Genomic DNA, 20,976 nt, shown 5'->3' on the forward strand with positions numbered 1-20,976 from the left:
CTTAATCTATAAAAGGGGGCCCGGTGAGTGAAAGACGGAGACTGGTAATAAAAAGCCCAGGCATGACCCATTTCCAATATGGCGCTCCAATAGTCATTGATGACCGTACAAGTGTCTCTAGTTCATCAAGTTGTGGGCGCATCTGTGGCGTAGCTCTAAGAGCAAAGGGCAGGGAGACGAAGGATTGGTGGGTGAGGTGGCAGGCAGGTTGGCAGGGTGAGGTGGCAGACAGCCAGCGGCCATGGGTGACATCAAGTGGGGATGACCTTGTCCGCTAGCTGTGTCCTGGAAGGCTTAAAGATATCCCCAGATCTGGGGGCTGGAACAATAGCACAGTGGGTAGGGTGTTTGCCTTGCACGTGGACAACCTGGGTTCGATTCCCAGCATCCCATATGGTCCCCCAAGCACCGCCAGGAGTAATTCCTGAGTGCATGAGCCAGGAGTAACCCCTGTGCATCACTGGGTGTGATCCAAAAAGAAAAAAAAAGATATCCCCTGGTCCTTTTCAGGGAAAGAGCCGAAGGAGAGAAGGACAGAACCCCAGTGCCCTAAAGAGGCCGAGGTGGTGATAATGTTTTAAAGCTGCAAGTGGCTTGTATGAACTGGAGTTTCCAAGCTGCAATTTCCTCCTCTGAGCGGAAACATGAAGTCATGGATTAAATGACTCGGAGCTGTAGGTAAATAAAGCAAGTTACACCTCTGCACACTGGAGTCTGTGGCTACGACGTTTATGCCGTCTGCTCAAATATTTTTATTTCATCTCTGCGGGGAGGAGAAGATGGGATTAATAAGCTCCCTTTTCAGATAAGGGAAGTGTGACTTGGAGAGGTGTGTTTTTTTTTTTAAAGACCTGGAGAGGCCACTGGTGAAAAGTCACTTGTGGAGAGAGATTTGAAGTAAATGACCGAGTACTGCTCATCCACATGTGACCTGCGGCCAGGCCTGCAGGAGAACCCCCAGGCCATCGCTGGGCTAGAGATCACCTGGTTTCTCGGGAGAGAGCCAGAACAGGGGCTAAGGCATTTGCCTGGCACGCGGCTGGCTCTGGTTCAGTCCCCAGAGCCACACAGCCCCGAGCACCCCCAGGAGTGATCTTGTAAGACCGGAAGCTTGTTTGTTTGCCGTTTGTAGGTTCTCTGAGGCCCATGATACCGACTGTATGAGAGGAGATCTGAGTGCTACGAAGGTAGATCTGCTCCTGTCCCTGCTTTTCGCTCACTCTGGCCCTCAGGGATACCTGACTCTGGGTCCAGCTTTGGCCAGATCTGAGTACTAGATCCCCCTAGGATGTCCGAGTCCTGTATCACCGCGTCCCGTGTAACTGCCTGCTCCTCTCCCTCGCTGTAAGTTCCCAGCTCAGACCATGCCGGCCCTGACGCTTCGTGCACAGATGTAACCTGAACCTTCGGCCCCTCCAACAAGCTGGTGCTGGTGCTAAATAGTATTTTTTCTTGTTCTTCTGAGTGCAATGCTTGAGCGCAGAAGCTCTGAGCACTGTGTGCCCCCGATCCTCCCAAATCAAAGAGATATTTGGCTTCCAACCCTATACCAAAAAGGAACATCGGATGTTTGGGAGTCGGGGAGGGGAGTCTGTATTTTTACCATAGATCTAGGAGTTCTGGGCTGGAGCGATAACACAGCGGTGGGGTGTTTGCCTTTCATGTGGCTGACCCGAGTTCAATTCCTCTGCCCCTCTTGGAGAGCTGGGAAAGCTACTGAGAGTATCCTGCCTGCACGGCAGCGGCTGGCAAGCTCCCTGTGGCGTATTCGATATGCCAAAACCAGTAACAGGTCTCAAAATAGAGACGTTACTGGTGCCCGCTCAAGCAAATTGATGAGCAATGGGATGACAGTGACAGACAGTGACAGTGACCTAGGAGTTCTAGAGCGTCTCAAAGACTGAGAATGGAGGGGGGACCCCTGCTCCTCTACCTCCCCCAAGTGAACATATTTGAATCTTTGGGCTGAAGGTGGACACGGTAATGGGCAGTTGGGTTTTGAGAATATGTTTCTGCAGGACCACGTGGGCCCCCGCCTAAGTCCTGTGGTCTGGGGGCCGCAGGCAGTAGCATCACAGAGAAATTCCAGGAAAAGGCTGAAGGCGAGTTCTGGGCCTCCTGCTTTAGAATGCCCGCGGGTGGAGCCTGGGCACCGCAGGTCAAATGAGGAAAGCATGTGTGTGTCCATCCCCTCTGGGGCTTCCTTGTACCACCAAGAACCATAAACTTTTTCGAGCACATACTAAGTGCTGGGCATGGGTCCAAGTGCATGACAGAATTTGACACATCAGTGTGTCAGAACTCAAGGTGACGGGATGATTGCTGGTGACACTCTTAGATGAGGGTGCTCACACTCAGGGAGAAGAGGGGCCCGGGCGGATCCATAGCACCGTGGGTGGGGTGGAGCAATGATATAGCAGGTAGGGCACTGGCCTTGCACACAGCGGGCCCACCTGGGTTCAATCTCCAGCACCCCATATGGTCCCCTGAGCACTGCCAGGAGTGAGCCCTAAGCACAGCTGCGTGTGACCTCCAAACCAAAACCAAACAGGAGACTCAGGGAGAAGAACTGCTGAGGGCCACGGCGCCCCAGGAGCAGGCTGGGCCTGGCCTTCAGTGACCCCGAGGCACGCTCGCCTCCCTCAGCTCCAGGCGCCTTTCCCTCCCCGCTTCCTCCTTCCCTCCTTTCCTCCCTTTCTTCCCAAGCAGTGGACAGGGTTCGAGAGCTGCTTCTTTTTTTTTTTTTTTAAGGGACATTTCCCCTTGATTCCCTATATTTAATTTTTTATTATTATTTTTTTTTTTTAAATTTTTTATTGAGTCACCATGTGGAAAGTTACAAAGTTTTCAGGTTTAAATCTCAGTTATACAATGCTCGAATACCCATCCCTTCACCAGTGCTCATATTCCACCACCAAGAATCCCAGTATAGCTCCACCCCACCCCCTCACACCCCTAACCCCCCCACGCCCCTAGCCTCCCCACCCTAAGCCCCCCCCCGCCTGTGTAACTAATAAATTTCACTTTACTTTCACTTTGATTGCATACAATATTTCAACAAAACTCACTATTATTGTTTGGAGAGTCCGAGAGCTGCTTCTAAGGGTACCTGACCCACACAGCGACACTTCAACACTCCAGTGTGCTGATGCTGTGCCATGGTGTTGCCGCCCCATAGCAGTGCCATACTCAGGAGCCACCAGGGCTGTACGCAGGTGGGGGCTGGCATATGGTCCCGGGAATAGCACTCTGGGTGGGCCTCAGACATGCCTGTCCTGTGCTCCAGCCCTTTGAGGTACCTCCCTGGCCCCCAGGGACTTGTTCCTCTAGTCAGGCTGAGAAGATGTCTGTGAAGCCATAGACAGAGACAGCTTTCCACTCTGTGTGTGTGTGTGTGTGTGTGTGTTTGGGGGGAGGGGCAGGGTCTTCTTAAAAGACCACCTTCTTCAGGTCCTACGGGGACTTGAAATAAAACCTGCCCACTAGTTCGAAAACCTCTAAAGTATTTGAAGGTCCCTCTCCTCACTCACCAACTCCATCTTTACTGCTTCCTCTCCGTGTCATTAGCATCAGAGTTCCTTCTTTGCCAGGGTGGGTGTGGCCACTGCTGGTCTAGAACATTCTTTCACCCTCCCCTTGCTTCAAATGATTCACCCCTCATGACTTCCCCTCTAACATTATTTCCTTACCCGTCCTTCTAGAACCATTTGCTGAAAGTATGTGTTTCTTAGTCTGTTTCCAAAGGCCTCACTTCCTTGATGTTGAGGATTGTGATTCACTAACTTCTTTATTCATGGGTCACTGTTGATCTCTGTCACAAGCTTGAGAGCGCTCTGAGGTGGCAGCCATGTTGGGTTGTTCACCCTCACCCAGTTCCTGTCAGGCCAAATAGTGGACATTCAATATTTGTTGAAGGAGTGTTTATTTTCTTCAACTGTGTACAAATGAGGACTAGATTTAGCATTATGTGGCAGGAACTCACCTGACTGTGGCTTCGCCAGAGCAGGATTTTATTTCTGTCACATAAGGAGACATGACCTGAGGTGAGTAGTTCAGGTTATTTCTGTGACTTCTTGATGCGCTGGGCATCCAACCCCTCCAAACCAATCTGTTTTGGCTTGACAACTAATCCCTTGTCCATCAGTCTTCTGTCTTGGCACACCCATAGACCGCACTATACCAGTCTGAGGACTGGTCAGCCAAGACCGTTGACCAAGGCAGACCCCTTTTCGTGCCTGTAGACCTGTGGTTTAAGGGCACTGCTCTTGTCTGCTATTACTGCAGGACTGAACTCCAGACAAAAGGGGTCAGGGGCATAAATTAGGAGCCAGAGGAGTTGGTGGATCCAGAGGCTTAACCTTAGATCCATGGATTGGTTCTGTGTCATGTGGCCACGCCCTGCCGCAAGGGAGACTGGGAAAGCGTTTTCTTTGTTGCTGCCCACAATGACAGAAGCAGACATGGAAAACAGTTACTGGGAAGAGAGCCGGCAGAGTCTGCTGGAGCTTCTCTGAGGGCCGGGGAGGATCTGTAAGTGACTTCAAGTCTATTTCTTCGCTCCAGTTCAACATAAGCATCAGGCCACAGAACTTTCCAGAAGAAAAATCCCTTTCGATGTTTTTAGTCCAACTCTCTCACTTTGTAGTTGTAAGGCCTCTGGCTCACCTGGCTTGCACAGGCCTCCCCTGAGCCTAACAGCTGAGAGAAGGTTAAAGTCAGGGCGTCTGCCCCTCACAACTGAAGGGTCTCCTGTGCAAGGCCCGGGGAAGACATGTCCATGTGTGCGTGTGTGGTTATGTTTATTTAAAACAAAAACCCCTCAGGCTTTCGGCATACAAGCTTTTGAGATATTACAGAATAATTTCTTTTTCATCAAATCTGAAAAATGTTTTTCCTTTTCTTCAGTATGAACTCTAAACAGAAGCTTGGTTTTCCTATGTTCTGCTTGGGTTTTTTTTTTTTTCTTTTTCCCTTTCCAACAAACTGCTCTTTTTTAGGTCTATTTTTTCATCCTTTTCAACCAGTAAAATTTATGAGCATTTATTTAAAAGAAAAAAAAAGTTGGAAAAACTGAAGAGAGAAAGAGTGATTATACATATGGAAAGCTATAAAGAACCACAGTGAATGCGCTGCGGTTATTGCTTTCTTACAAAAACAAACCAGGCAGGCAGTTTGGAACGTGAAAGGGAACTGTGTGAGGCCAGAGGCCCAGAGTGATGGGCTCATGGCTGGGGGCCAGGGAGACCACTAAGAGGCCTACTGGTCACTTCCCCCCGCCCCCCTCCTCCTCCACCTCCCCCTTGGTCATGCCAGACCAGGCCAGAAAATGACCCTGTAGAAAACAAAACAAATAAAAATTTGAAAAAGCGTCTTTCGAAAACACCAGGTCCAACAGCCACTTTGTGTCGGCCGAGAGAGAAGCCAGCGACCCTGGAGCCAGTCAGGGCTTCCCACACAAGGGAAACCACAGCACCTCACAGACTTGGGGGCACAGGAAGCTCTCTGAGGGGGGTTCTCTGAGGAACAACTCTAGACTGTCTGGCCTGTAGACGCGCTCCTTTCCTAATCAAACAGCCCTTGGGAATGTTTGCCCCATTCTTTCTACTGTCTCTCACTAATCCCTCACATCCTGAGTGTCTGGTCGGCATCTTGCTCTCTCTCTCTCTCTCTCTCTCTCTCTCTCTCTCTCTCTCTCTCTCTCTCTCTCTCTCTTTCTCTCTCTCACTCATCTTTGCCAAGCTCTCCACCCAACCTTCGCACCTCTCCATTCCCCAGAGCAGAGTCCCAGCCACAGGGGGACATGTCACAAATGTTACTTGGGAATACAGAACGGGAATTCAACGTCGCCAAGTAAACACCTCAACTGGAGTCGGAGGGTGGGCACTGGATGTTGAGCTCGTGTGTTTTTTTTGGTGAAATTACCCCTATATTCTTCTTCACTTTGACTCTCTGCCTGCTCCCCATGGCTGGGGCGGTTCATCCTGTCTCCCTGCCCCCACCTCCAAAGGTAGGAAAGCCCCTCCAAGTGCTTCCAGCTCCTCCCTCAGGCTTGATAAGAAGCAAATATTCCCTCCACCCTTTTCCCGTGTGTCTCATGGTACATCCCTTTCACGGCCACCTTCTTCCACATCGCTATGCTGAAGTTGGGGCTCTGGTCGGATGGTCATTAAGGACTCCATGGTGTGCTTCTCCCTCCAGGGGACGCATCACCTCCACCCCAGCCGCAGGGAAAATTTCTGCCTCGTTCCAGAGATAAACACCAGTTGCCACTTTAATGTGACAGTTCCAAAGGACTTCAAAGCCAACGAACAAAATAGGCTCTGCTGGATGCTTGTTAATGGAGGAAAATATGAGAAGGCCGCAGAGGAGACTTCTTCCACCCGATTTTCCCTAAGGCCCCCAAGTCCTGAGAGAGCCCCTTCACTACAGCCCTGGTAGGATGTGGCCCGGGGCGTTTTTGCCTCTCACACATAGTTCTATTCTGAACTTTCCATAAGCCAGATAGCTCTCTTTAAGCCCAGTGTCACCACTTCTGTCATGGGCTGGGAGAGACAAACACACATGTCCTAGAACTGTAACACACCCCAGCTGAAACACTCCTGCGAGTTCATTCACATCAACTCCCTTCTCTCACTGCCGAGGGCAGGTGTCTGTGGTCCCACTTCCCTCACATCTAAAGTTAGAGATCATCATCGTCATCATCATCATCATCATCATCATCATCATCATCATCATCATCATCATCATAATCATCCCGTTCATTGTCAATTTTCTCGAGCGGTCTCAGTAACATCTCCATTCATCCTAGTCCTAAGATTTTAGAAGATTTTCTTTACTATCTTCTTTTTTTTTTTCTTTTTGGGTCACACACAGCGATGCTCAGGGGTTACTCCTGGTTCTGCACTCAGAAATTATTCCTGGCGGTGCTTGGAGGACCATATGGGATGCCGGGGATCAAACCCAGGTTGGCCGTGTGCAAGGCAAACACTCTATCCGCTGTACTATCACTCCGGTGAAGTTAGAGATATCTTGGCCTGAGTTCTGCACTTTTTGTGTAGTCACATGTGACAGAAAAAACCACCAACTGGAAAAAGTTGAGAGAGAAACATGAACTTCATTGTCAGGGCTGGTTGGGGTGGGGAGGCTCCGAAGGGGGAGTGGAGGTGTTGTCTGCTGGGCAGGGAGGATGAGAGGTGTCTACTGAACCCCACCCTTCAGCTGTCCCAATCCTCATGGACTCCTTTTGTTATGGGCAAAGTGGTACCAAATCCAACCTAGTACACACAGGCTGAAGAGAAACAGCTCACAGGCTCCCGCAACCAGCCATTCTGACTCTTTCCCTCCGTGCTCTCTGCAAGGGTAGCTTTCCACCGTCCACCTTTGAGACCTGCCATGGACGCGGGGGAATGGCTCTCTGTATGCCTCTTTAGTAATTCAGTCCCTAGGCTTTGGTTTGGGGAATGCTGAGCATTAGAGCCTCTGCTTTCTGCGCTAGGGCACTCTTCAGCCATCTTCATCCTAGCAATGGGCGGTTGTCGAGTTTGTGTACTGCACAAAGGTGTTTGGCTCCAAGGATGTGGGGTGGTGCCTCCCCGAGCCAGTGGAGTGTCTTTCTCCATTTCCAGGGCTGTGAGAGATAGTACAGGGGTCCGGGTGCAGTCATACCCAGTTCAATGCTTGGCATCACCTGGTCCCCTACACATGACTAGATATAGGTGGTCCCCAGCACAGCAAGATCTGAGCAGCACCATATCCTGGAACCCTCCAAGTTGAACCATCGTCCCAGTCTTCCAAGAACCACCATGAGTGAACTTGGGACCTCCTGAGCACTGCATGGGAGGCCTGTCCACTAAGAGGCCTGATCCCACGACTTCTCCAGGCTAAAATGATATTTCCTGCCTTTATTTTTTTTTTATAGTTGACATAACTCTCTCTCTCTTTTTTTTCTCTTTTTCCTTTTCCATTTTTTTTTTTAATTTTTCCCCCTCATCCCCCTTCCTGCGCCTCATAGTATGGTGTACTCCACGCCACGTTGGCCAGCGTGGGGCTTTTGCTTAGCTCATAGTCCAGAGGTGGCTGTTACATTAAGAACCTTCAATATTTCAACAAAAACTTACTGTTATTATTTGGAGTTTCCCCCCCAAGTCTGACCTGTTCAAATGGAACCCTTTCACATTGATGACAATTATAAATGTTAAGTCGCGCGGACGCGGCAGCGTCCGCGCGGTTTTGGATTTCTGTATAAAGTCCTGGGAAAATTCTGCCAGAAATTACATATTTCCTCCGTTAGCCGGCGTGGGGCAAAGGCTTAATTCACAGTCTCCATACATGGGTGCAGGCACTTGCTGGAACCCCAATTCCTAAAGCTGTCTCTGGTTCCCGCTTGTTCCACATCCACCGGCTCTGCAGGGGCATGGGCGCCCGGGCCGAAAACCCGGCCGGCCGGAGCCGAGCACGGGCCCGACTAGTATTTCCTGCCTTTAGACAATAGAAATATTTTAAATTTTTTATTTATTTATTTTATTTTTATTTTATAAAGTAGTTCACAACATTTGATTACATTTAATATTCAAATACTAATCCCACTGCCATTACACCTTCCCACCACCATATTTTGGATGTTTCCATCCCGAACCCCAACCACTGCCCCAAAGCAGAACCAAAATAATATTTTTTGTATTGTTTGTTATAAAAAAAAACACTGAAAATGCTACAAAAAGGTTTCTTTAGAGGAAAGAATGTGAAGATTGTTGTATTTAACCTAGGGGCCATTAAGCCTTTCTACCTGTGGGGTATCCGATATGCCAAAAACAGTAACAAGTCTCACAATGGAGATGTTGCTGGTGCCCGCTTGAGCAAAACAATGAATAATGAGACGACAGTGCTACACACACACACACACTCACACACACACACATATGTATATATATCACTTATCACTTAAGTGATACTGCCATACCCAAGAGTACTGGCAGCTTATTTTATTTGTTTGTTTGTAGCATAGTTCTCCCTCTCAGAGAACCTGGCAAGGTACTGAGAGCATCCTGCCTGCACGGCAGAGCCTGGCAAGCTCTCCGTGGCATACTTGATATGCCAAATACAGTAACAATGATGGGTCTCATTCCCCTTACCCTGAAAGAGCCTCCAATACAGCACCGCTGGGAAGAACGAGTAAAGAGAGGCTACGAAAATCTCAGGGCTAGGACAAATGGAGACATTATTTGTGCCCGCTCAAGCAAAACGATGATCAACGGGATGACAGTGATACAGTGACAGTGATAAGAGATCACTAACATGTTGTTGAAGGTTGAGCTTTGTGTACTTATATATATACATATATATATGTGTGTGTGTATATATATGTATATGTGAAAAAAAATTTTTCCCTCTAACATTGGTTGCCTCCTACTTTGAGCCCCATCAAATGTGGTGCAGTACTCTTGGAGTAGGGGTGGTGTGTGGTATGAAGTGTTGTGCGTGGCCGTGCGATCCAGAAATAGGTTCACTCGTGGGTGAGGCTCGAGTGTGTGGAGAGCGGCTGTGAGTGTGGCAACAGTTGAGTTCTGGAATATTTTTTTTTTTTGGCTTTTTGGGTCACACCTGGCAATGCACAGGGGTTACTCCTGGCTCATGCACTCAGGAATTACCCCTGGCCGTGCTCAGGGGACCATATGGAATGCTGGGATTTGAACCCGGGTCGCCGCGTGCAAGGCAAACGCCCTGCCCGCTGTGCTATCTCTCCAGCCCAAGTTCTGGAATATTTTTGCTGCCGGGCCTGGGTCCCTTGGGGCGGGGAGGGGCCCCACTGGCCCCGTGCCCCTGAGCCCTGAATTAAACAGCCTGGCACAGGGTCCGGCAGCATGGTTATGGTGGGTGTCATGTTATTCTCCCTTCCGGGAGAGAAGGACATGCGAATTGGATGGTGGCCAATGAAGAGATTATCTGGTGCCAGCCAGAGGTGGCCTATGGGCATGACTGCTGAGCTGCTGGAAACAGGGGGAGATGGGCAGAGGATCCCCATTCCTGGTTCTTCTAAAGCTTGGTAAGTCTCTCAATTCTTGTTTAGTTTTTTTTGTTTGGTTTTGCGGACACACCTGGTTGTGCTCAGTACTCAGGGATTACTCCTGGTGGGGCTTGGGGGACCACATGGGTTGGTGCTGGGGATCAAATCCAGGTCAGCAATGTGCAAGACAAAGGCCTTACTGCTGTACTATTGCTCCAGTTCCAAACCTCTCCATCAAAATGTTTTGTTTTAGGGGCTGGAGCAATAGCATAGCGGGTAGGGCGTTTGCCTAACATGTTGTTAAAGGCTGACCCAGATTCGACTCCCAGCATCCCATATGGTCCCCTGAGCACCGCCAGGGGTAGTTCCTGAGTGTAGAGCCAGGAGTAACCCCTATGCATTGCTGGGTGTGACCCAAAAAGAAAAAAAAAAGTTTTGTTTTATTTTTCTCTCTCACAGCAACAATAGCATCCTCAAGAAGTAAAAACAAAACAAACAAAACAAACAAACAAAAAAACTATATTCTTTCATATTGTTCACTCCGAAGTGGAGCAGCAGACTTGACCCTATGCAGAGAAAGGTGCCCAGTATAGAGAGAGGAGAGAAGTTTCTAGAAGCTGCCCGATAGCTCTTCCTCCACGTCTCCTAACAAATCTGGATCCTGTGACCACCTGCACACAGATCACGTGCCAAAGAGAAAAGGGACTCCTCCATGGCCTTAGACCGCCCCGGACTTTGTTCCCAGGCTGGGTGACCTTTCCAGCAGGCGGGGCCTGGCCAGGGTCCAGGCGTGCTCAGCCAGGAGGGCAGAGGGAGGCCCAGGAGCACAGTGCGTGTGGCTGCTGCTAGCGCCTCTTTATTTGTGTCCTGGCCCCTGGGACCTGGCCTCGACGCCAAGGCCAGCCTGGTGGTTTCTTTCTCATGCTCGCAGGGCTTGGTCTTTTGCCTGTTCCTCAGGCTTTTCGGCCTTGCTCTTGGCCCTGCTTTGGACGGACGTGTATGAGCTGAGTCCGTGGAGGGTGGGGTGGGGTCCCAGCAGGGGTCTTCCAGACCAGGTTCTGTTCTAGCCAGTTGGCCTTTGCCGAGAGGCAACGTTCCGCTCTCCTGGGCTGCTTTGGAGGGTCCCAGGGAACTCGGCTTCTACCGGCAATCCGAATCCCCTCATCCACTTCCTTCCAGCACCGGCCTTCATTTCCGAATGACTCTTTTCCAACCTGGCACAAAAATAGATAAAAATGATTCTTAAGTATTTCTGCCCGAGAGCAGGAGGCCGGCTGGCAAGGCATCGCCCTTGCCCTACATCTCCTGTTTTCTGACGGGCTTGTCTTCTCCCTAAGGGATTCACGGACGGTCCAGGCAGCGCCCGCCCGCCCACCATCTCGCAGAGCGTACGGGGAAACAGATCCAAAATGATGGATGGCTTCACAATTCGGAATAGAAACAGAAATTCAGCTTCCACAGTGCAAATCTGAGAGAGATGGCAACGTCTTATTCTCTGGAAGAAACCGACAGGAACAATGGAGAACACGGCAGGGCACCAGGCCCTGAGGGGGGAGGGAGGGATGGGCCGGACGTGGCTCCTGGTCAGAGGAAAGTCAGAGAGTGTCTTCGACGGGCAGAACTGATACCCCGGGAGCAAGTATGGAGCAATTCACAGCAGTCTGTGCTTCAGCTCTGAGGAGCGTGATAAACACCCTAGCAAAAACCCTTCAGGGAAGGCCCAGGTTCAGGTGTTACCTCCCTGGCAGAGTCCCTCCCAGACCCCCCTACATGTGCCCAGAGAGTAGAGGGCATAGACCCTGCAACTTTTCGTGCTCAAACCCCACCCCCCACCCCATCCCTGCCCAATATAGCCGAGACCCCTGCATTCTCCTTTTGTCTTTTTCCATTTTCCTTTTCAGTTTGGGGGGCCACACCTGGTGATGCTCAGAACTTACTCCTGGCTCGGTGCCCAGGGGTTGCTCCTGGTGGGGCCCGGAGGGGCTGTGTGGTGCCAGGATGGAGCCAGGAATCGGGGTTGCCTGGGCAGACATGCCCTGTGGCCCCCTGTCCCAGGAACAGCCTCTAGCACGCTGAGCCCATGAAACATCATCTGACTTCTGACCTCTTACCGTCCGCCTCTGCTGTCCAGCTGAGCGCCTGAGATCAGGGACAGGTCCATGGGAATGCCTCGGGCTGAAGGTTCCGGTGCCCTGTGGTGATGAGGTCACACTCACACAGCCGTCCCCAGCTACAGGTTCAACTTATCCCTGGGGTGGGGGTGACAGGAGAGACCCCGGACTTGCAGCGTTGGCACCAAGTGCCTCATCAGCCCAGAGGATGGTCCTCAGAACTCCCTGAGGCCACCCACCCCCTCCCCTCCTCCTCCCCACCCTCTCCCTGCCCATTGCCAGACCTACGGCACAGGGAGGCCCTCCCGCCTTCTCCTGTGCCCCCTCCCCCCCATCCTCCGCATTCCCTTGTACCTGGAGCCCCATGTTGGCACAGCTTCCAGTAGGGGCTGAGAGACCAGCGCTTTGATGGCATCTGTCTTCCTCACCCCCATCCCGGCCCAGCTCCTGAGACCGGGTTCCGATCTGCCTCGGGCATCACCCCCGGATGGAGCACAGAGCATGCCCCGAAGAAGGGACAGTTGACTGAGTCAATGAGCCAAGGGACTAACTCGCAGAGCGGGGGGCCGAGGTGTGAGAGGGAGGAGCCCTGGGGGGTGTTTCCCGGTGGGGGGGCACAGGCCTGGCTGCTGGCCTGGTGAGGGAGTGCTGACGGAGGGGTTGGGGGTAGCGTCTCCTTAGGGTTCCGCTCCGCAGGGAGTTACGGGGGCCCGGCCAGGTGTGTGTATATGGGACTGGGCAGGTTAGACCAGGAAGGGCCGTCCCGGTGGTGGTGAGGGTGCTGGCCCAAAGCCCGGATGTGGCACTGGGCCCCAGCTGGTACCGGGGAGCCCACTGGGCACTGTGGAGCAGGGTGGATTTGCACAAGCTGTCCCTGCGTGAGGCTTCCCTTTGCCAGGTCTAGGTTCCTCGCTGGCCGGTGGTGGTGGTGGTGGTGGTGGGCCCTGGGTTGAACCTGGGACCCCACCACTGTGCTTTCTGGCTAGTTTCTGCTCCCCTCCAGCACCCTCTTCAGCAACCCCCAGCATCAGGGCCCTTTGGCTGTGCGCGTGTGGGGGCCTGGGGGGGGGGTGAGTGGGCTCCTGCCAGCACCCACCAAGGTCACCAGGGCCGACAGTGGGGCTAGGGCAGACCCTGCCCAGCTGAGGGCAGCTCTGAACAGAGTGGGGGAGGGGGTGCCCCTTGGCTCTGTGCTGGGGGAGGGGGGATGCAGAAGGCCCCTGTCGCTCCCAGTCTCTCCTGGTGCCCGGGATGCTGGCCTTTGGGACCCTCAGGCCCCATCTGCCCCTCGAGGCCTGGCTTATCTCTCCAGGTGCCCAGTTCCCTGCACCTTTATCAGGGAGGCCAAGGAGGCAGCAGAGTCAGAACTCCCACCCCGCCCCGTGGGACAGGGCCCAGGTGCTGGGGGGACCTGCCCCCTGTCCAGCCCGGGCGCCTCCTCACCCTCCCGGGCACTTGGAACCTTTAAAAGGCCGAGGGGCCCCTGGCGGCCTCACTGACCTTCACGACCAGCGGCAGCATGAGGGCGCTGCTGATTTTCAGTGTGCTTCTGGGGGCCGTCTTCGGCCGCGAGGACTTTGTGGGGTAAGGGTGCTTCGAGGGTAACTGGGCAGAGCTCAGCTGCCAGCCGGTGTCTGGAGGAGCCAGGCCCAGGGGAGGCCGCCAGCTGAGTGGGACAAGGGCTGTGCTGGGCCAGCCCTGGGGATATTCTCCTGGGCCCTGGTGAAATCTCCGCTCTGAGCAGCAGAGACGCAAGCAGGCCGGGCGGGATGGGGAAACCGTCTGCACAGGAATGGGGGCAGCAGTCCCGTGGACATAGCCATGTCCAGAAGGGTCCAAGAAACCCAGGCTTCCCATTGCTAAGAGTCAGCAGGCTTCTTCTTGCCTGAGACATATGTGTGGGTATGCACACGTGTGTGCGTGTGTGCGTATGTAAGAGCGAGAGAGAGAGAGCATGAGTGCGTATGTGGGCATGAGCATATATGTGTGCATGCATGCGTGCATATGTGTGCACACATGTGCATGTGTGAATGGATGTGTGTGAGCGTGCATGTGTGTGTGCTTGTGTGGTGGTCAGGGCGGCCGCTGACCCCCCCACACACTCTCACTCCCCACTCCTGCCGTCCTGCTCCGCCCAGGCACCAGGTGCTCCGAATCTTGGCGGCTGATGAAGCCCAGGTCCAGACAGTGAAGGAGCTGGAGGAGCTGGAGCACCTGCAGGTCAGGAGGAGTGGGGAGGCGGTGCTCCCCCAAGACCCCATGCACCCAGGGCTGCGGGGCCCAGACTCTCACCTTAGTCCTCCGACGACTGTTGCTGACCAGTGGGTGGGCTGCAGAGACAGAGGAAAGGTGCTTACCTTGCAGACAGCTGACCCTGGTTTGATCCCTGGCTCCCAGGTGGTCCTCCAAACCCTGAGTGCAGAGCCAGGAGCAAGCTCTGAGCACTGCTGATGTGACCCCAAAAGCAAACATAAAGAAGTGATCACAGGGGCCGGAGCACAGCTGGGAGAGCATTTGCCTTGCAAGCGGCCGACTCGAGTTCAATCCCTGGCATCCCATATGGTCCCCCAAGCACCACCAGAAGTAATTTCTGAGTGTAGAGCCAGGAGTAACCCCCAAACATCGCTGGGTGTGGCCCAAAAAGTAAAAAAAAAAAAGTGATCACAGTTACCAGGCCCAGAATTTTATTGCCTGTCTGCACCTTCCAAGCCATGAGATCCTTTGCACGGCTTAATGTGCGTCCATTCGGCTTCCTGGTCATTCCTCTGACCGCACTAGACATCATGCCTTGGAGGGAATCTCCTTCCTCCTCGGGCCCTCCTCAGATGCCCTCTCCCAACCCCCCCCCCCCCCCGCCAATCATGACCTCCCCACGCCTTCCCACACTCCCAGCCTGCTCTGTGGTGACAGGGGTTCTCGTGTCTTCCACAGCTGGACTTCTGGCGGGGCCCTGCCCAGCCCGGCTCTTCCATCGATGTCCGAGTGCCCTTCGCCAGCGTCCAGGCGGTCAAGATGTTCCTGGAGAGCAGCGGGCTCAGCTACAGCATCATGATCGAGGACGTGCAGGCCCTGCTGGACGAGGAGCAGGAGCAGATGTTCGCCTTCCAGGCTCGGGCCGCCAACACGAACACCTTCAACTACCAGACCTACCACACACTGGACGAGGTGTGTCCCCCCTGCTCCCCCCACCCCCCGCCACCATCCGGGCTCTGCACCCCGCAGGCGGGTGGCTGGAACTGTGTGGCTGGGTTTGTAGCAGGCCAAGCTGTGAAGGGAGGTTGGGGCATGGGGGTCCCCAAAGCCACTCAACTCACCTTCCACCCGCCCCTCCTTTCTCAGATCTACAGCTTCATGGACATGCTGGTGGCCGAAAACCCCAACCTGGTCAGCAAGATCCAGATTGGCAAGACCTATGAAGGTCGCCCCATCTTCGTGCTGAAGGTAACGAGGTCCCCACTCCGGGGACAGCCACGGCTGTGCTGGGGAAAATCTGGATTCCTGTTTTTTTTTTTTCTTTTTCTTTTTGGGTCACACCCGGCGATGCTCAGGGGTTACTCCTGGCTCTGCACTCAGGAATTACCCCTGGTGGTGCTCAGGGGACCATATGGGATGCTGGGAATCGAACCCCAGGTTGGCCATGTGCAAGGCAAATGCCCTTCCCACTGTGCTATGGCTCCAGCCCCGAAGATCTGGATTCCTGTGGGGGCACATACAACCCCCCATCAAAAATGTTCGGGGCCACCCAAGGGGTTCCCATCACTGTAGGAAGTTCCCCAGGGACACCCCAGAACTAATGATGGCGCAGGGGGAGGCCAGGAAGTCTGACTGTGTCCTATGAGGGCAAGAGATCAAGCTTTGTGGGGTCCCCATCCAGTCCCCAGACAGCCGGTGTGTCGGGGTGGGGGGAGGGCGGGGGGCAGGCTCGTTATCTTCAGCACGAAGGTAACTTCGTGAGACCACCCGCCGCTTCCTCTCCCCCGCAGTTCAGCACCAGCACCAAGGAGGAGAAGCGTCCCGCCATCTGGATCGACACTGGCATCCACTCCCGCGAGTGGGTCACCCAGGCCAGCGGGACCTGGTTCGCCAAGAAGGTGAGCCTGGGGCAGGGCAACAGGGCCCTTGGTGCCTGTGCCCATGGGTGTTCCCACTGTGTGACACCCCCCTGCTCTCCCGCCTCCCCAGATCACCCAGGACTACAAACAGGACAAAACTCTCACCTCTATTCTCGACAACATGGACATCTTCCTGGAGATTGTCACCAACCCCGACGGTTACGCCTTCACCCACAGCAAAGTACGGCCTCCTCCTCCTCCTCCTCCTCCTCCTCCTCCTCCTCCTTCCTCCTTCTCCGTCCTCTTTCTCCTCCTCCTCCTCCTCCTTCCTCTTCCTCCTTCCTCCTCCTCCTTCTTCTTCCTCCTCCTCCTCTTCCTTCCTCTTCCTCCTTCTTCCTCCTCCTCCTCTTCCTCCTCCTCCTCTTCCTGAGTGCCTCACCCTGGACTCTCACTGGAGCTGGGGAGGGACAGACAGACAGATCTGAGCTCCAGGTGTGTTCTGCCTTGACATACCTCACACGGGGTGCTGTGGGCCTGGGGGCGCAGCAGGAGCCTGAGCTCGCTCGATCCCCGCAGCCATCGGCTCCCCTACCCCGAGTCTTGCCCCATCTTCAGATATTGCCCCAGTGGCCCCATTCGGGGGGAGGGTCCCTTGGGGAGGGGACCGACACCAGACTTGCTTCCTGTCTGTAGTTTTACACAGCCACAGCACCCTGCAAACCAGCACACACACACACACACACACACACATACACACACACACGCATGGGGTGGAAGTGGGGGAGGTTCATACCCTCCTTACCCCACCCGTGTGAATCCCCCATTCTATAGAGCGGCTGGTCCGTCTTCCTCCCTGACCTCCCAGGGAAGAGGGGGGCTCCTGACCCAGGCTCTGTCTGTCCCTGTGCTCCGGATCAGCATCCTAGTGGGACACCCTCTGGCTGGGGGGGGGGGGCGCCCCCTGTCCCCTGTGTGGAGACAGGCCCAGGGCTGGGACTCAGTAGGATGACATCTCCCCCCACCCCTTCTCCTTCCCCAGAATCGTCTGTGGCGTAAGACTCGCTCCCGCAATGATGGGACCTCCTGTGTCGGGGCTGACCCCAACAGGAACTGGGATGCTGCCTTTGGAAGTAAGACCCTGGGACTGGGGAGGGGGACCCCCAGAATGGCCTCATCCCTGTCTTTGTTCTGTTGCCACCTGCCCGCCTCTCGCTTTTGTTGTGCCCTGCGGTGAGGAGGGGACGGGGGTGTCTGTAGTAGCCTCCTCAGAGGGGCTCAGGCCTTTGCTTCCGCCTGGACTAAGCTCCAGAGCGGGACATTCTGAATCCCACCTTGGGGATTTCTAAGCCTGATCTCAGTCTCCTTCGTCCACGGCCACTTTGCTGCCTCAACTTTCCTCCCTGATGTGCATGTCCATCAGCTCAGCCCACCCCTGCCCGGAGCTGGAGCACAAGCCAGGCTGTGTGCAAGCAACACCCGCTTCTCTACCCCACAGAGCCCGGAGCCAGCGGCAACCCCTGCACAGAGACCTACCACGGCAAGGCCCCCAACTCCGAGTCCGAGGTCAAGTCCATCGTGGACTTTGTGCAGAGCCACAAGAACATCAAGGCCTTCATCTCCATCCACAGCTACTCCCAGCTCCTCCTCTACCCCTATGGCTACACCAAGGATCCCGCCCCTGACCAGCAGGAGCTGGTAGATCCCAACCCCCAAACCAAGGGCCCGTCGTCGACCCTACCTCGTACCCCTGCTCTCCCAGGATCTCCAAAAGTGACAGGGCAGACTAGACTGTCTGTAGGAGTCTGCTCGGGCACATGGCAGGGACAAGGCTGGACTGAGCTTGTGCCACGGGCCCCCAGGACGGGGCTGCACTGTGGGGAGCGGAGAGAGCGGGTGTCCAGCTGTGTAGAGGGGACCCTCTTGGACCCAGCAGACCTGGGTCTCTCAGCCGGGGGCTGGCTTCTGTAGACTTTCTCTCCTAAATCTCTTGTCCAGACCCCCCTCTCCCCAGGACCCTGCCCTTGCTGGCTGTGATGGGTGGTCTTGCTCTGTTCCCTCCAGGACCAGCTGGCCAAGGCTGCAGTGGATGCCCTGTCTGCAGTGCACGGGACCAAGTACAAGTATGGCAGCATCTACACCACCATTTGTAAGTGGTCGCAGGACCAGGAGGGGGTGTTTGTGCTGTGGCCCCAGGTCAGGGGGCCGCTCCACTGGTGTTTCCTGCCCAAGGTAGGGGTGAGGAGGTTCTCTCCAAAGGAAGTAGTCAAAGGAGGTTGATTTGGGGCTGGGGGCACTGGTGAGAGGGAGGGGCTCCTCCCTGTCTGGCTATGGTGTTGGCATCTCGGCCACCCTGCCTTTCTTGGCAGTTGTGGGGGGCCATACTCTGGCCTTCTACTGCTGCTGGCTTGACTTGGGGTGAATTTCAGCTTCATGCAGAGGTGGGGGCTGGAGAGTTCGGCTGCCTTTGCCCATCCATCCCCAGGAATTTCAGCGGAGAGTCGCCCTCTGAGGCTACTCAGTGTGTGTGTGGGGTTACCCCCATCCTCCTCCAGTTTGCAGGTCCATGCCCGGCCCTGTGGTATACGGCTACGAAGGATGCGGTTACATCCAGGGAAGAGCCGCCACAAAAGTTTATTAAGCACCTGCGAGCCACATGGCCTTGCTCCGCAGGGACCCTGCCCAGAAACAAAAGAATGCTACAAGTTTCTGAGCTAAAAGCGAGGGGGAGAAAGAGAATCTAAATAGAGCGTGTGTGTGCGTGTGTGTGTGTGTGGGGGTGGGGTGGCTAAAGGGCAGGTCTCATGGAGGGAGTAAACCATGGCCAGGGGTGCAGAAAATGAGGGAAGGAGCTGAGACACTCTGTGTGCAGAAGAACCTTCAAGGTAGAGGAAACTTCTACAGTGCTTTTTATTTATTTATTTATTTATTTATTTTGCTTTTTGGGTCACACCCGGCAATGCACAGGGGTTACTCCTGGCTCTGTACTCAGGATTACTCCTGGCGGTGCTCAGGGGACCATTGGGATGCTGGTAATTGAACCCAGGTCAGCCGTGTGCAAGGCAAATGCCCTACCTGCTGGGCTATTGCTCCAGCCCCGGCAGAGGAAACTTCCAGAACAAAGATTCTGATTCTACCTGGTGTTTTTTTTGGGGGGTGGGAAGGATAGTCAAGGAGACCCAAAAGACTCTCATAGAAGGGAATTGGGGGAGACAAGACAAGGGGTGGCCCCGTAGCAGACCAGGAAGCAGAACACAAGCAGCTGAGGCCAGGCAGATGCAGGAATGGCTGCTACCCTCAGGCTTCCTGTGCACTCAGGTTTGGGGCCGAGAGGGTCACGCCCTCACCCAGGCTGGCCTCGCAGTTGTCAGGTTTAGTGCTGATCCGAGGGGTCCGGGACGCGGCTCAGGGGTAGAGCACTGGCCTTGCTTATGTGAGTCTCTGTGTTCCACCCCCAGTTCCAGAAAAATAAACGAGCTATTGGAAAATAGCCCCCCCCCCCCATCATTAAATGCAAATCTAGATGGTTTCCATTCAAGAGGACTTTCATGGGACCCTTTGCACTTTGCCCTGCAGACCAGAGCTGGGGACCGGGACCTAAATCCTGGTTACCAAAGCGAGTAACTCTTGGTATATTTGGAGACTTGACCCAGGCATCTGTTAGATGAAAGTGAAATTCCATGGGGGGGCGGGAAGGGAGCCTGTTGCAATCGGAGGAATTTCTTGCATGCCCAGTGTGAGGGGCCCAGCTGGCCAGCCTGAGTCTCCTGGGCTGCAGGAGCTGCCTGGTCAACGGCAGGCACTCGGAGAATCTGGTCCCAGGAGCCATGGCCTGAGCCTGTGGCCTTTGGACCATTGGCCTCACCCGCAGAAACGTTTCCAAAGGGGCTGACCCTTCCTCTCCCATTGCTGCTCTTGCCACAGACCAAGCCAGTGGGAATACTGTGGACTGGACCTACGGACAAGGCATCAAGTACTCCTACACCTTCGAGCTCCGGGACACCGGGCGCTATGGGTTCCTCCTGCCAGCTGCTCAGATCGTGCCCACAGCCGAGGAGACATGGGCAGCTCTTATGACCATCATGGATCACACCCACAAACACCCCTACTGAAAGGAGTCCGGGACCCTCCCCGCCTCCTCCCCTCCAGCCCTTACGGGGCAAACAAATAAAATTTGAAGTGTACAGAGAGCAAAGTCTCGGGGCGGGCTTGTGGGAATGTGTATGGCGTGCCTGCCCTTTTCGAGCTGGGGCAGAAGTGATTCTGTGTCTGCAGGCCTCCCTGGAAATGTGTGGGTGGTTGGACTAGATGACCCCGAAATTCCCCTGCATTCCAAGTCCTGTGAAGCTGTATCCAAGTGGCGGCTGGTTTAATTAGACCACCCTGAGTTCAGTTCGTCAGTGGGGTGATTTGTTCGGACCTTAGTAGCGAGCAGTAGCCACAGCTGCTAACCAAATGCCCGGCACCCCGCAGGGCGGAGGAATTCAGCTAGGACAATGGTCTAGCTGGCTGAATCCATTCACCGACAAAAGCAATAACCTTGAGGATGAAATAGAATCATCCTGGTGGCCCTGGCTGTCCCAAAGAGATGTAGTCAGGCAAAGTAAATTTCTGTCCAGCAAAATATGACCTCCTACTCCCGAATTAAATAGGAATAAAATGACTCAGTTACGTGCAATCGCCTGCTGGAGAGAGAGAACAGGACCTTTTATTAACTGTCACACGTCTTTAGGGATGCAGACAGTTTCCTATTTGTTCCTTTTACTGCATCTTCTCTGCACAGAGTCTGCACACCCTCTTCTATTCCACCCTC

The 20,976-nt window shown here is 54.2% G+C and overlaps 1 protein-coding gene across 1 annotated transcript; it reads left to right on the forward strand.

Moving 5' to 3' along the window:
• Positions 1 to 13,625: 13,625 nt before the first annotated feature.
• On the forward strand, positions 13,626 to 20,341 carry CPA1 (carboxypeptidase A1). The gene is made up of 10 exons (XM_004608259.2): positions 13,626 to 13,698; positions 14,253 to 14,334; positions 15,046 to 15,279; positions 15,454 to 15,555; positions 16,098 to 16,205; positions 16,297 to 16,407; positions 17,206 to 17,296; positions 17,662 to 17,861; positions 18,228 to 18,312; positions 20,088 to 20,341. Exons 1-10 carry the CDS (start codon positions 13,634 to 13,636, stop codon positions 20,273 to 20,275), a joined length of 1,266 nt encoding a protein of 421 aa, XP_004608316.2. The 5' UTR covers positions 13,626 to 13,633; the 3' UTR covers positions 20,276 to 20,341.
• Positions 20,342 to 20,976: the final 635 nt, after the last annotated feature.

Source organism: Sorex araneus, chromosome 1, assembly GCF_027595985.1.
Source record: "Sorex araneus isolate mSorAra2 chromosome 1, mSorAra2.pri, whole genome shotgun sequence".
NCBI lineage: Eukaryota > Metazoa > Chordata > Mammalia > Eulipotyphla > Soricidae > Sorex > Sorex araneus.